This window comes from Somniosus microcephalus, chromosome 9 (genome assembly GCF_052327205.1).
Source record: "Somniosus microcephalus isolate GS21.2 chromosome 9, FLI_Smic_1.0, whole genome shotgun sequence".
Lineage (NCBI taxonomy): Eukaryota > Metazoa > Chordata > Chondrichthyes > Squaliformes > Somniosidae > Somniosus > Somniosus microcephalus.
Window position 1 is genome coordinate 199,122,369 of NC_140995.1, and position 14,861 is coordinate 199,137,229.

The 14,861-nt window shown below is 45.8% G+C and overlaps 1 protein-coding gene across 2 annotated transcripts in view; it reads left to right on the forward strand.

The window, feature by feature from the left end:
• The first annotated feature begins 2,010 nt into the window (after positions 1-2,010).
• prdm1a (PR domain containing 1a, with ZNF domain) overlaps positions 2,011-14,861 on the forward strand; it is a 37,885-nt gene continuing 25,034 nt past the window's right edge. For both annotated transcript variants that reach the window (XM_085997731.1, XM_085997733.1), the window contains exons 1-2: positions 2,011-2,606; positions 12,952-13,071. In XM_085997731.1, the coding sequence (XP_085853857.1) occupies positions 2,427-2,606; positions 12,952-13,071 (300 nt within the window). In that variant the 5' untranslated portion in view covers positions 2,011-2,426. The remainder of the gene's footprint in view (positions 2,607-12,951; positions 13,072-14,861) is intronic.

The window sequence follows — 14,861 nt, forward strand, 5'->3', positions numbered from 1 at the left end:
TTACCATTTCTTCTCCAACACCCTCCCTTCCCTTTTTGTTTTCCCTTCTTAGGTAACAAGTACTTTATAATTACATCTCCTTAAATAGTATGTATTCTGGAGGGTTTTTTTTGTGTTGCAATAGCTTCTTGTTAACCCTTTTTAGTCAGGAGGCCAGCCTGAGCCAGGGTTCCGTCTGTGCTGTAATGTATAGGTGACCCAGGACTGTTTACAAGGCGTGTGTGTGTGGGACGATTTCAAAAGCTCGTAATTTTCTTCCTATTTCCAAATCATTTCTGGTAATTCTAAGAAGACACATCTGTTAAGTATGTGCTGGCACCGGCAGGGTTAAGACCAGGAAATTGATCAGAAGGGAAAGGAGTTGCGGGAGTTTAGTTTGGCTGTTTTGTATGTCCCTCGGTCAGGATTGAAATCGTCCAATTGCAGGAACTTATCTGGTTGGTGTGGCGATGTATTTGTGTTTCAAGGGGCAAAGCAGCCTGCTCAGTTTGAATTGCCCGACTGGTCTTTTCAAACACACCTCCAAGTGTTGAGGAAAGGTGCCTTTTAGGTTAGCTTGCTATTTATTGGCTGCTGTTGCTGTGTGTCCAGGTACAGATCCCGCCCCACAGCCGGCAGGCCCGGGCACTGAGCTTTTGGCGAGTGAATCATCAGATTAAGTTATTAATAGGAAACTTGAAAGAGGGAGGAGAAAGGAAGAGTCTGTTTGGTTTGTACTTACTGAAAGTTTCACTGCAACCAACAATCAGACGTTCAGTATTCGCAAGAGGCATGAGCCGGGCACCTGTTGGAGGAGCAGTGCAGTTTGATACCTGCCAGTGTCTCCTAGCACAAAGCTGACAGTACCAGTGAGTACTAATGGTAAACAACTGCCAACATTGTCTGTGTTTAACTCCAGAATGTTCTTTATGTTCTTTCTCCTTTTTAACCTTTTTTTCCTTTTTCTCTCAGTCTCTTATCTGTCTCTCTCTCTCTCTTTCTGTGTCTGTCTATCTGTGTGAGTATGTGTGTATATATTTATACACCTGTGTCTCTTTCTGTCCTTTTCCCCCTCTCTGCCTCTTATCTATTTGAAATACCTATTTTACCACTTTCCTCAAATGTCCATAATTTGATTTCCCCTCGGAGGTACATTAGTAACTTTGTGGAATTTTACCCCAGGCTGTGTGGAGTTTGCACATTCTCCCCGTGTTTGCGTGGGTTTCCTCCGGGTGCTCCGGTTTCCTCCCACAGTCCAAAGATGTGCGGGTTAGGTTGATTGGCTATGATAAATTGACCCTTAGTGTTAGGGGGATTAAATACGTGGGGTTACGGGGATAGGGTGGGATATGTGTCGGTGCAGGCTCGATGGGCCGAAATGGCCTCTATCTGCACTGTGGGGTTTCTGTGATTTCTGTGATATGTAGTAAACACGGTCTGAAATATTTTAAATTTAGCTCAGCTAAAGGAAAGGCTTTTAAAATCTGATCATTTGCATGCATCGTTTACTCCTTGACATTGTGGAGCAGGAGCCTTATTTCCCTTTTTTTTTAAAATAATCATAAATTGGTGTGCTCTACTTTTGTTTAAAATCTGGGACATCGGCGTTGCCCGACGTTTGGTTGTTGCGGCGATTGGGACTAGTGCTGTGCTGAGGCTGCCAAGACCCGGCACTCCTGCCTAACCCAGAGGATGAGGAGACGTCACAGCCAGTTGTTTTTGGGATATTGTTTGCTCCTCTGGATTGTGCTGGGAAAAGTTTGAGCTTCCCCATTTGGAAAGAGCAGCAGGTTCCGCTCCTGCCGTGCACTGATCCATATTTAACTCGCCGACGCAGACGACAGCTCCTTCCTCTTCCTCTGCTTGTTTGTGACACTTTCTGAAGCAGCTTTTCCACAGCACCCCCGCCCCCCCCCCCCCCCGGGTGCTTGGCCATGAACTAAAGTGTACTTGGAATCGCGGAGAAAGACTTCCTGTGATACAGACTGCAAATTTGTTTTTTAAAAGTGTGTGGGGGGTGGGGGGAGAGAGGAGATGAGGTGCTGGAGGCAGGGAGCTACTTGTGTACACATTTTATATTTGAAGTCTTCCCACCCTCTCAACTTTGCCATCAATATCGCTTTAGTGGCTTTGTTCCAGACTAGATTGTAGTATGTGAGACTACCAAACATGTTAGTTATAGACTGCTTTGATGATTACTCAAGTACTTTCAACAACTAGACCTATGGCAAAAGTCTGCTCTATTAGTCACACACTGTCTCAGAGGAAACCACAGAATGTGGACAATCGAAATTAAAACAAAGTTCTTTTTTTCTCTTTCCCAACACCCCCCCCCCCAACCACTGCGCCATCTAGGCTTCCATAGAAAGTAGTTTGGATCGTCGCATCTGAAGCTTGAGAAAAGAAGAGAGAGAGAGAGAGAGAGTGTGTGCGTGTGTGTGGGGAGGATGAAAATGGACGTGGAGAATGGGGACATGACCCAATGGACGGAGGATGAGTTTCAAGAGAACTGTACATACATTGTAAATGACCAGTCCTGGGACCCCACCACCGACAGTGGCCTAACGCACGCTCAAACATCCCTGCCTCGAAACCTGAAGTTCAAGTACGCACGTGACTCAAATGAGGTAAGAGTGATGTTTTTTTTCTTCAAATGCTTCAAACCTTCTCCTCACAGCGGCTGCAGGTAATTGTTAGATGGTGCTGTGTTTCTAATCCCTGCTCTGACGTAAAGTGCTTGTTGATTTTCAGACTCGATTGCATCCATAACCTTCCAATTCTAATTATTAGCCTGGAATCAAAGAGGAAGAAAATAGTCTTAAGTATTTTAGTGGAAAGCGCTGTCAGAAATTGCAGGAAATTCACACATATTCATAAGTACATCTAGCAAAATGGGTATGTGCTTGGACTTCACTCTAAGATGAGGAAACCAAACCACACTGGAGAGGTTTTCAACTTATTTTTAAAAGGTGCCAGCTCCCATCTGCTAGAATATCTCATTAATTTAAAGCGTCACTGTGTTAATTCATTGATATGTTAACACAATGCATTTTTTAAACAGTGCACTCCAGTAGGTTGTGGGTGGTCAGTAAGTGCTTTGTCTCATTAATCTATGACAGGCAGCTAATGTGTGTTTTTATATATATTATATATATATATATATATGTGTGCATGTATGTATGTATATATGTATGTAATATTAGAAATGTTTCTTGTAGTACACCACATAGAACAAAAAACTTTAGCATGGAAGTATCAAATGCAATAATAGTGTGTGTGTGCGCGTGCATTTGAAAGCAGGTCCCGTGGCTGTAGGTAGGTTATTGTAGATTTTGTTCTAAACTTCAAGCTTTATAAGGTGTAGCATTTTACAGCAGATGAAGTCTGTGTGCGTATGTGTGTATATAATGGCATTCAATGCTGGCTAACAGGAGGCAGTTCTGTGTGTGTTTGTATGTGCAACAGTAGATAGTGCTCCGCAGTTGTAACATTGGATAACGCTGTGTATGTATGTTTAACAGTTGTCTGTGTGTAAAACGGTAAATAAAGCTGTGTGTATTTATATGCGGAACAGTAGGCGATGTGAGTGTGTGTGTGTGAAATCGTAGATAATGCCATATGTATGTTTAACAGTAAGCAAAGTTGTATGAGTAACAGATAATGTATCTGTTTCTATCCATAACAGAACATAAAACTCTGTTTGTAAAAGCAGGGTTGAGACACTAATTATGAGGAGAAAGCGGAGATCCTGGACAATATCCACTGAAACAGGGAGGACTGAGGGGATTTAATAGATTTTTTTTTACATTATAAAGGGCTTTGATAGGGTGAATAGGAAAAGGCTATTTCCTCTGGTTGGGAAGTGAGGGCGACAGGGGACCATCAGTTTAAAATAGTCACTGAGAGTGAGGAGAGGGGAGGGGTTAGGAGAAAGGCAGAGAGTTGTTGGAGCTCAGAATGCTTTGCCTCAGTGACTAGTTGAGGCAAAGACTATTGTACCTTTTAAGGAAAGAGTAGATAACATTTGAAGCAGAGGAACATTCAGGGCCATGGGACAAGAGCAGGGCAGTGAGATTAGTTATAGATTGCTCGAGCAAAGAGCTGGCACAGACACACTGGGCTGAATGGCCTCCTTCTGTTCTGTAAGCTTCTATGGTTCAAGCAGTAAGTAAGGCGTGTGTGTAACAGTAGGTAACATTCTGTGTGTATCTAGAGTCCAGGGAGAAATTATCGCTACTATTAATGGCACGTTTCCCAGTTGGTCATAGAAGGCTGAACAACATCCTCGATTCCCACAGTTTACTTGAAGTGCTGTTCAGCTCTTTCAGCACTTGCAGGAAGCGTAAAGACAGCCGAGACATTTAACTGTAGTGATTTATCAGAGAACGCAACGGGTCAGAGCTGCAGTGTGCTCTCTGACCAGCTTTCTTATCAGGTTCACAAGTTTACACTCAAAACAGCCGGGGATCACTTGCTGAAGTGGGTGTGTGCATGTTGTGGGTTCAGCTCGAACTCATTTGACTATTTTTGATTTTTTTTTGATACTACATGCAAAACGGCTCATTTGAAATGGGATTTAGTTGATCCTCTATTTAATATTTGATTGTTGCTTACAGTTACAGATTTATTTTCTGGCATTTTTTCTGGTTCTGTGAAGGAAACCTCAGTGTTAGTCCTTTTTTTTTTAACCAGAATGATTTATCCAGTTACTGTGCCTTAAAGGACATGGCTGCTTGTAACGGGACTGACCGACTTTTAGTGCATTGCCGCATGCGTTTCGGAAATGGCAAAATGAGAACGGCCCTCTGCTCACTTCAGATAGGCCTTGTGGATTTAGATCGAGCTCCAGCTTTATTCTGTGCCCGTGTTTATATTCGGCAAACATTTTGGCATCTTACCAGTAGGATGTGTACGTCTGGAGAGGAAAGTCCACCCCTTTCAGTGTGAGGGTTTTACGCTCCTGTGTCTTGCTCCGTCCCTCAATCTACACTGCAAATGTGAGAGAGAAAAAGAGACACCCGGATGAAAGTTGAAGTGAATCGAGCCATTTTTGTAAACTTCCTTTCAGGTGTGATTTTTGGAAAGGAAGTGCTTTTTCTTTTCTCTGGCCCTTACATGAGGGCCTAAGGATGTCATCCCGTGTAGAGGATAGTGAGTTCCATGCAGAATACCTGCTGCCTCGAACCAGCACACCGGAAGTAAAATAAGTGCCATGAGGTATACTGTGGAGGGCACAAGGCTTTCTCTCTAACACTTTATGTAGCCACCCAGTAAAATACACTCTACCGTTTTTAACTGTCACAGTCTGGTCTTTTTAGAAGAGATGTGTTAGTGTGGCGTTATCTGGGGCGGAGGGAGGGAAGAAACAATGTGTGGTTTCACTGGGCTAGGGGAGGGTGGGGCGAGGGACAAGGTGGTTACCCTGTTGGTTGGAGTTATCTGGGGTGGGGGGAAGGGAAGAGGCAATGTGCAGTTTCACTGGGCTAGGGGAGGGGAGGGTGAAGGGCAAGGTGGTTACCCTGTTGGTTTAAAGGGGAAGGAAAACCCAGCAAAGGGTTGTTTATCCCAGGCCTGCCCTTTCACACTATCTCACAGTTACAAAAATGGGCATTATAACTGACATTTTCTAGCAAGTCATAGGGAGAACTTCTACTCCCTTCCTTTCTCTTTCCTCCCACCCCTCCTCAGCTCTCAAAAGCGTGGGCGGAGTTGTTGCTCTTAAAAAAAAAAAGAGAATAAAAAAGCATTGAGGTTTCTGATCTCTGAATAACGGCAGTGTAATTTAAAAGAGCCCTTTTAAGCAGTCTGCAATTTTTAAGAAAATGTACCTACACATCACTAACTTGTGCACTGTAATCACCATTTACTTTGCAGACATTTAATTAATAACTTGGAAGTTGTTCCCTATGTAAATAATTAAAGTAAATTGAGTTAATGAAGACTTGGCGGAGCTGTTTTTTGTCTGGGAGACAGACTTAGGCAGGATGTCTTCGCTGACCTACCCCACTGACAGAGATAGATGCCCCGCACTGGTAGAGGGGTCAGGGTTACCATAAACCACCGAGAGAAATGGCTTCTGCAGGGGGCGGGGGGGGGATATGAAGCATGAAAGTGTCGAAGTTTTCTACCTGTTATCCACGGCGTGTTTATACTTGGCAGACACCAGCCCTGCCCCGCCGTGATTCATTGGAACCATGGTCAGCAGCACTGGATTTTTCTGGGACCGCTGTTCGGACAGGTCTAATGTGGAGCTGAAAGCTTTGTGCGGTTGATTTTAAACAGCCACCTTTTAGTGTGGCCCGTCAACCGTTCTTCTGTACTGATGTTTAGAAAATGAGGGAGCGCAAATCTGCAGTCCAAGTTGGTGGGGGGCGGGGGAGAAGAACATGTTCTGGGTTCAATTGGTGTATCTACTGACTGACCAGCTTCAGTGGTCGTCGTCGTCATACGTGTCTTCACACTGTTCCCTTCGGGGAACTGTATGAAGTGGTGGAAGGATTTCTGGCCGCGTTAACGCTCCTTCCGTGACCGTAACCATCTTCATACCAGCCATTAGGGTGGTTAGTCCTATGGCGGGAGGGTTTTACGGGCTCCCACAACCCATACGAGGTGGGGGGCCACCCACACCCACGGACGCAAGTATCCCACTGGATGTCAACCCAGAATTTAGAGCCGGAGCTCCGACTCCACTTGCCGGGACTGTCTGGAGCGGGGTTCGAAACCCTACGCCTTCTGGCCCAGCGGCGGGGATGCTACCGTTACGCCAAAGGCCCACTCCCAGCTTCCAGTGGTTAATGGGGATGAGTTTTGCCAATTTTATATTGGAAAAGGAATTTGAAACTGCCCTGGCTCAACTGCATAATAGGGCAGCCTGGTATGTTACTGAATCATAAGTCAGGAAGATCCCAGGTATCAAAAATAACAACAGAAAATGCTGGAAAAACTCAGCAGGCCAGGCAACATCTGTGGAGAGAAAATAGAGTCAACGTTTCGGGTCAAACCCTTTGTCAAGACTGAAGGCCAGGCTGGGAGAGAACAAAAGAGAAGTGAAGAGACATTAAGAGGTATTCAAAACGATGATCCCAGGTATCATCCTGGTTTATGGTAAGCTAGTTGATTTTAGCTAGGGGGCAATGTGCTGCTACAATTGGCCTCAATATTCCCCCACCCTCCCCAGACAGAGCAGGGAAACATTAAACCGAGGTTCCCCACTTCTAGTGATTGCTGATCAGTGGCGCCTGCTGGAAAGGAGATGGTCACATCCAGCTGTGATGCCCCTCACGTTCAAATAGCCAGCTGACACTCACCATCTAGATTCAGTCATGAAAAACAGACATCGGGGTGATGTGTCAGAGGCCTGCTGGGGCCTGCAGAGAGGCTCAACACGAGGAAGCGCATTCCTCAGAGAGGAAGGGGAAAGTTAGGGATCTTTCCAGGTTCTTTTTCCAAGCCCAGGCACAGCTGCACAGAGAGCGAGAGAGAGGCCTGTGCCTGTTCTGCTGTGAAACAAGTCCTCACTGAGGCAGAGCCGGGCTACGTTTGGCGCTGACGTGACAAGAATGCTTCTTTTTCTTTTTTTTTAATAACCAAAATTACATAAGTGTGTTGCGCAAAAAATGATCGGCTGGTCTAAATTGAGTTTACCTCTACATGACCCGCACCAAGCAGTTGGTTTCAGGCTCTGTTTCTGAAGTGATTTTTAGAATCTGTCTTTCTCACAACTATCTCTTGCATGGACAGGTGTCAACAACCAAAAAAACCCACAAATATGTGGCAAGAAGTAAGACAGGATGATTCGTAAAACTTTTTTAAAAAGTCACTAGTATTTTTCATATTGCCTTTCTAAAGGGAGGCAAATATAAGTTGCTGTTTCATCTGTTTTCGTGACATTCTCAATCTGTGTTTCTGCAAAGAAGGAAGGTTGACTAAGCATTTTGCGTAGAATTTAGGAAAGTGTTTGCGTCAGGATGAGTTGTGACGATGATGATGATGGTGCACAGATGTACAGACGAGAACCCACAATGTGGAAGTAAAACTTCAGCTGGCTGGCTAATTTCAGTAACGCTTAACACTAAGAAATGGGCTGGGATGTGTCACAAGCTTTTTATGTTTGAAACGAAAGTGCACAACAATAATGTAAAAGCTCTCGAGCTGAGTAGAGGCGAGCAGCAGAACTGCAGGTGTGTGTCCTCTGCACATAGGGGGCATGGTGTTACGACCCTGAGCAAGTGCCCTTGTTTACACTGGCAATTGGAGGTCAGAGAAGCCCAGTGTCTGCTTAAATCTAATCAGCAAGTGTAAATGCACAAAAAAAAACCGTGCCTGGAGCAGAGGAGAACCCGTCTCTCCCCGGCTCCTCCAGCCCATCGAGTAGGTGTCACACTTTGTGCAGGTAGCAAAATGTCTTACTTTTTTTTACTAAGTAGCCCCCAGGAGAGGGCAAAGGTCAAGACCAGTTACTTGTGGTAAAACGCACACACTCTGAAAACGGGTGCATGTGTATTCAGCGTAAGAGCGTGCACGTGCATATCCCCTCCCCAGTTTTCCTTCCTACCTCTCCTGAAGGTACTAACTCATGTCGGAGTGCAGTCCCATGGGTTGCTTGACAATCTCCTGGTGCTCACTCAAGTGGCCATTTCTCGCGCGGGAACTTAAGGCGGCGAGCGCCAGCAAGGGAATTTGGATCTTATGTAAATGGGGGCACTAGCACTCCATTTCACATTGGACTCTGAGCTCCACAGAAGAACACGCGTCCACATTGCTGATCTGACCGCTGTGTTTCCACACTGGTCTAGAAACACTGTAGCAGGGTTAGTACTGCAACAACTCGTACTGCAGTCCAGCACACTTTTTGAAATTCATTCTTGGGGATGTGGGTGTCACTGGCAAGGATAACATTTATTGCCCATCCCTAGTTGCCCGGAGGAGGTGGTGGTGAGCCTCCGCCTTCTTGAAACGCTCTGGAAAAAATGAAGGCTACGCCTGTGTGTGTTGCTGGGTTTTTTTTCTGACTGTGGCCATATCGGATCACCTAGGGGCAGCACATGTTTGGAAAACCGGGTGCAGAGGAGCTCATGCCCGTAAGGGAGCCAGCCCGATTTTTGCATACATTTGGCAGGCTTCCTCATGCATGTGCATTCTGTGCACACCGCTTTCCTCCCATGTGCTGGCCCCAATACGCCCAGATGCAGGAACAGGAAAATCTACCCCAGTATCTTCCTTTTACTACAGTACCTCTGCACAGTGTAAGCAAGCACTGCTTGAGGTCATAATACCATCCCTTTAATAGTTTAGATTAGTAACTGCCTTCCTGATGCATGACTCATGATAAAACATGCAGTGAGTAAAAGAAGAAACCAATTTTTTTTAATATCAAATTCTATCTATTCAATGTTTTCTGCTTCGCTGGGTTTGTTTCTCCCTCCCTCTCCCCTTATTTCCTAGTTATTTGAAATCTCTGAGCTGTTTAACACAATATTGTTTAATTTGCCTTAAAAATCTGAGGTAGGCCCAGTGTCGACAGCCGTACAGTTTTAAAGAGTGTGCAGGGACAGCAGGACCTGGGAGTTAATGTGCATAGGTCCCTGAAGGAGGCAGGACATATTGAGAGAGTGGTTAGCAAAGCATATGGGATCTTGGGCTTCATAATTAGATATATTGAGTACAAAAGTAGAGAAGTTATGCTGAACCTTTATAAAATGCTGGTTAGGCCACAACTGGAGGATGTGATGGCCCTTGAGAGGGTGCAGAGGAGATTTACCAGAATGGTTCCAGGATGGGGGATCTTAGCTACAAGGACAGGTTGGAGAAGCTGGATTTGTTTTCATTAGAGCAAAGGAGGTTGAGGGGTGATTTGATAGAGGTGTACAAGATTATGACGGGTTTGGATAGGCTAGACGGGGAAAGGCTGTTCCCACCTGTTGATGGTACAAGGACTAGGGGGCACAGATTTAAGGGTTCGGGCAAGAGATACAGGGGGGACGTGAGAAAAAACTTCTTTACGCAGCGAGTGGTGATGACCTGCCGAATTCGCTGCCGACGGAAGTGGTGGAAGCAGAGACACTCGGGGAAAAATTTGGTTTGTTAGCGCCTCCCATTAGCGCCTCCAGAGGTGCTAACAGGACGCTAGGAACTTAGCACCCGAGCGCGGCGATTTTAGCGCCGCTCGCAAAATTGACCAGTCGTTTTGCAGCGGCGCTAAACACTACCGCCACAATGTCCTGCGCCCGCAGATAGTGACGTCAGTCAAGCGTGCAACACCCCGGTAGCGCCCCAGACCGGATATTGAGTCACGCCCCCTGCTTTAGCACCTGCCGCTAGGAACGACAAGCAAAGGGGAACGTTTTCAAGTCGGGAAGGTGCTGGGGGAGTGCTATTTAAAGACTGGTGCTTCCTGCCTTTTCTTGTCAGCAAAATTTTTGGTTTTAATGCTCTCCTAAGGAGTTTTGGCCCTCAGCACCACTTTTGAGGTTCCTAAGTGCTGAGCTCTTTCCCTGGGCCTATCCATTAGTGCTTCCAACACAATTGCTTTTGAGGTCTCTCCAGGCTGAGATTCAAGGCTGCAATGAGCAGGGAGTGGCTGGCCAGCAAGATGGCCCCTCCCCTTTAAGAACTGGACGGCACCAGTGTGTCTGACTTCCATGGTAATTGGCATCGCCTGAGCTTCACCAGCGCTCTGATGTAGCGCCTCGCTCCCTGATGTTTGCGCCTTAAGAGAGGTGTGTAGCGCCTGATTTAATGCTCAAATCACCTCCAGGGGCGATAGAGGCAAATTTTGCAGTTGAAGGCAATAATTAGTGCCGGGCACTAAACTTTGCGCCCAGCCGATATTAGCTCCCCAAAATGGGCGATAACAAATTTTTCCCCCTCAGTGTTTTCAAGGGGAGACTGGATAGGCACTTGAGGGAAATAAACTTGCAGGGCTACGGGGATAGAGCGGGGGAATGGGACTGACTGGATTGCTCTACAGAAAGCCGGTACGGACTCGATGGGCCGAATGGCCTCCTTCTGTGCCGCTATGACTCTATGACTATGACATCGTACGTTCCCATCTAGATTATCAGCTTTCAAATAACAACAGAAAACACTGGAAAAACTCAGCAGGCCAGGCAGCATCCGTGGAGAGAGCAACAGAGTTAACGGCCCAGAAATTCGGGTCGGAGGCTTCCCGCGGGTGCAAGCCTCCGACCTGCACTTACCTAGCGCGCCGGCCGTTGAGCTGTGGGCCCGCGTGGGATTCCGATCCTGGGCCTCCTCCAACTGCTGGCGCGCAGTACTTGTGTATCCCGGGGCGCAGTTAGTTCGCTGCGTCCCCTGGGATCACGTGGGCCATGGAGAGCCAATGGTAGCAGGGAAATGCCCATTCATAAAATTGACAGGAAGAGCTGTCAAAACTATAAATGCTATAAGCCCCAAAACATCACTAAAACTTCAAATAATTTTTTTTTAAATCACATTTTTAAAATAACTATAAATTGCATAAAATAACTATTTTAAACAATAATTTAAATTTTTGAAAAAATAATTTTATTTTCTAACGGGGCTAAAAATAAACTTACCTTTCTTTAAAGTATTTAAAAATAATAAACCTGTGGAAAAATGTTTTAATTTTAATTAATTCACCACTTACCTTGTTAAAAGCAGGCCTTGCGACTGCTTTTCAGAAGTGTAGCTCCTGGAGACTTACCCTCCCGGAGAAACCTGCAAAAAAAACGTATGTTCCATGCGCACGCACTGCCTCTCCGGCGCACGCATTCGACCTCTGAACCACTTTAAGGGAACGGAAGTTCCAGTTTCCCGCGCATGTGCAGTGCATGCACAAAACCGGCACTTCCGTTGGGCCTGCAGGTGAGTACCCCGTGCGTACTCACCCGTGGAGACCCGAATTTCTGGGCCAACGTTTCAGGTCGAAGACCTTTCGTCTGCTTCGACCTGAAACATTAACACTGTTTCTCTCTCTACGGATGCTGCCTGGCCTGCTGAGCTTTTTGAGCGTATTCTGTTGTTATTTCAGATTTCCAGCATCCGCAGTATTTTGCTATTGTATCAGCTTTTAAATCTCTGGGCTGAGCTGCCACTTTCACTCTGGAGAGGCACGTTTCACCAATCTTGCTGGGTTTGCTCAAGGAAGAATTCAGAGGTTGGAGGCGGGGTGGGGGGTGGTGGGATTGAAATGTTATTGTAATAAGTTTATTTTGACTTAAATTAACACGTTGGTAAGTTATACGGTGACTAGGATTGTGCTGTGCTGGTACTGGGGTGTTGGTTGGTGCAGTGCTGGGGCTGTGAATCGGGCGATACAGTTCCATTGCGTTGGGTTGTGCGCTGGATCGCGACTGTCAGTTGGCGCTCCAATATAAATAGATCCCTCATATCTGATATGAGTCCACGTTTTGATCTGTCTTCGGGGTGCTCATATAGCAACTTGCTGGCTGCACATCATAACAATTAGAAAAGCTTGCGGGGAACAGTAATACTGCAAACACCAGGGCGGCCTGGAGCAGACTGTGCCAATTTGCTCAGAGTAACTGTGATCTCGTATCATTTTTTGCCGGTAACTCCATTTAGAAACCACAATATATTTGCGTGGCGGAACAGGCTCGAGGGGCTGAGTGGCCTACTCCTGTTCTTCACCCTCCCCCGCCATTCTTTTCATTGTAACAACATTAGTATTGGGGAGCTCTTTCACATGAAAGGAAAAAGAATATATAATGGCAAGATTTAGGTAATGTCTTTTTAAAATCAAAATATATGTTGTTGTGGTAAAATATGGAACGCATGTTGGGATAATCTGTGTGTGGGGACCTGATTCCAAAATGGTAGATGTGCTATTATTGGGAGGACGTCAGATATAATCTTTTAAGAAAAAAAAATCAGCACCAAATAAACAAAAGCGTTGTTTATTTTAATTAAGAGGTGAACTATTTGAGCCAGTGTCCTCTCACTCACTGAGTTATGGCACTGTGTCCACAGGTGCTCGGAGTTATGAGCGCAGAATACATCCCCAAAGGGACCCGATTCGGACCACTTGTGGGCGAAATCTACACCAGTGACACTGTCCCAAAGAATGCAAACAGAAAATACTTTTGGAGGGTAAGTCGGAAAAAAAAAAAAATTTGTGTTGATGCAATTGTAAGGTCACTAAATGAATACTGCTGAAAAAGTTTGTCACTTCCTGTTTTACATCTGTGCCTATGTGTCTGTGCGTGTGTGTGCAGCGAAGAAGTTCCTGTGAAACACCATATATGTACCAAGTAGGAGTTAACGCAGTTAATTAGCTAAGTAAGTGTCTAGGTCTCCGAGGTTAGGAATGCTGAGGGTGAAAGCTTGTTAGTAATGAACCGATTTCAACTATTCTTGGCCCCGACTGTTAGAACATAGAGTTTCTTATGGAAAAGGAAACGATTCAGCTCTTGCTTGAAGGCAAATCAAATTTGCATTTTGACCGAGAACTAATTAGAACCAGTTGAGGCAAAAATGCTAGTTTTTTCTTCTTCTACTCACTTCCCTCCCTCCCTCTCAGCTATCAGTAAGGACAGGGTGACTTAAAAAGGTCAACAAGGACGTGAAGTGTGTTCAGCTCCTCCCCAGTCTTGTGTGTGTGTGTGTGTGTGTGCTCCTTTGTATACTGTAGCATCTTTTTCACTGAGAGACTGGAGTGAATATTTCTGGGGGACTGATTTTTGCCATCCTGCCGGCAGCAGTCCCCGCAGCTCCTCTGGGTCCAGAGGCCGTGGGCACCTCCAGAGGCAGCTGCACAGACCACAGGTGCATTCGCTCACCTGTATAGACCCCCCACCCCAACAATGGGGAAAGTACAGTAGCCAGTTATAAAACTGACCCGCAGTATGCATGGGGTAATCTCTACAGCGCCCAAGGCCCAAGCCTGTATTTCAAAATTGTTTGCTAGCATCCTTCTGTAACATAAATGTGCCATCAGAAACGTAGGGGATTTCAGTTACTGTCCTCTTCCACTCTCCTTATCTTGCCTCTCATGGCCCTGTTATGTTCATTAATGCTCTTTTTGTTTGACATCTGTTGTTGTCCATTTTATGTCCGTTGACACTTAGAAATGAGGTTTAACGCAATTTTCTTACATATGTACCAAGTAGTAAAAACCTCAACAAAAACCCCAATAAATGTATGTTCTCTGTGTCATTCGCTGCCCTTATGTAAGCCTAGACTTCAGCTCTCAGGTCACTGGCTGGGATGCCCATCATTGCAGTTGCAAACCCGAGATTAATATAAATACACTCTGCTCCCGACCTCATTACAGCCTGGGTCCAAACATGGACAAAGGAGCTGAATTCCAGAGGTGAGGTGAGAGTGACTGCCCTTGACATCAAGGCAGCATTTGACCAAGTGTGGCATCAAGGAGCCCTAGTAAAACTGAAGTCAATGGGAATCGGGGGGAACGCTCCTCTGGCTGGAATCATACCTAGCACAAAGGAAGATAGCTGTGGTGGTTGGAGGTCAATCATCACAGCCCCAGGACATCGCTGCAGGAGTTCCTCAGGGCAGTGTCCTAGGCCCAACCATCTTTAGCTGCTTCATCAATGACTTTCCCTCCAACATAAGGTCAGAAATGGGGATGTTCACTGATGACTGCACAGTGTTCAGTGCCATTCATAACTCCTCAGATAATGAAGCAGTCCATGCCCGCATGCAACAAGACCTGGACGACGTTCAGGCTTGGGCTAATAAGTGGCAGGTAACATTTGCGTCACACAAGTGCCAGGCAATGATTATCTCCAACAAGCGAGAGTCTAACCACCACCCCTTGACATTCAACGGCATTGCCATCGCCGAATCCCCCACCATCAACATCCTGGGGGGGTCACCATTGACCAGAAACTTAACTGGACCCGCCACATAAATACTGT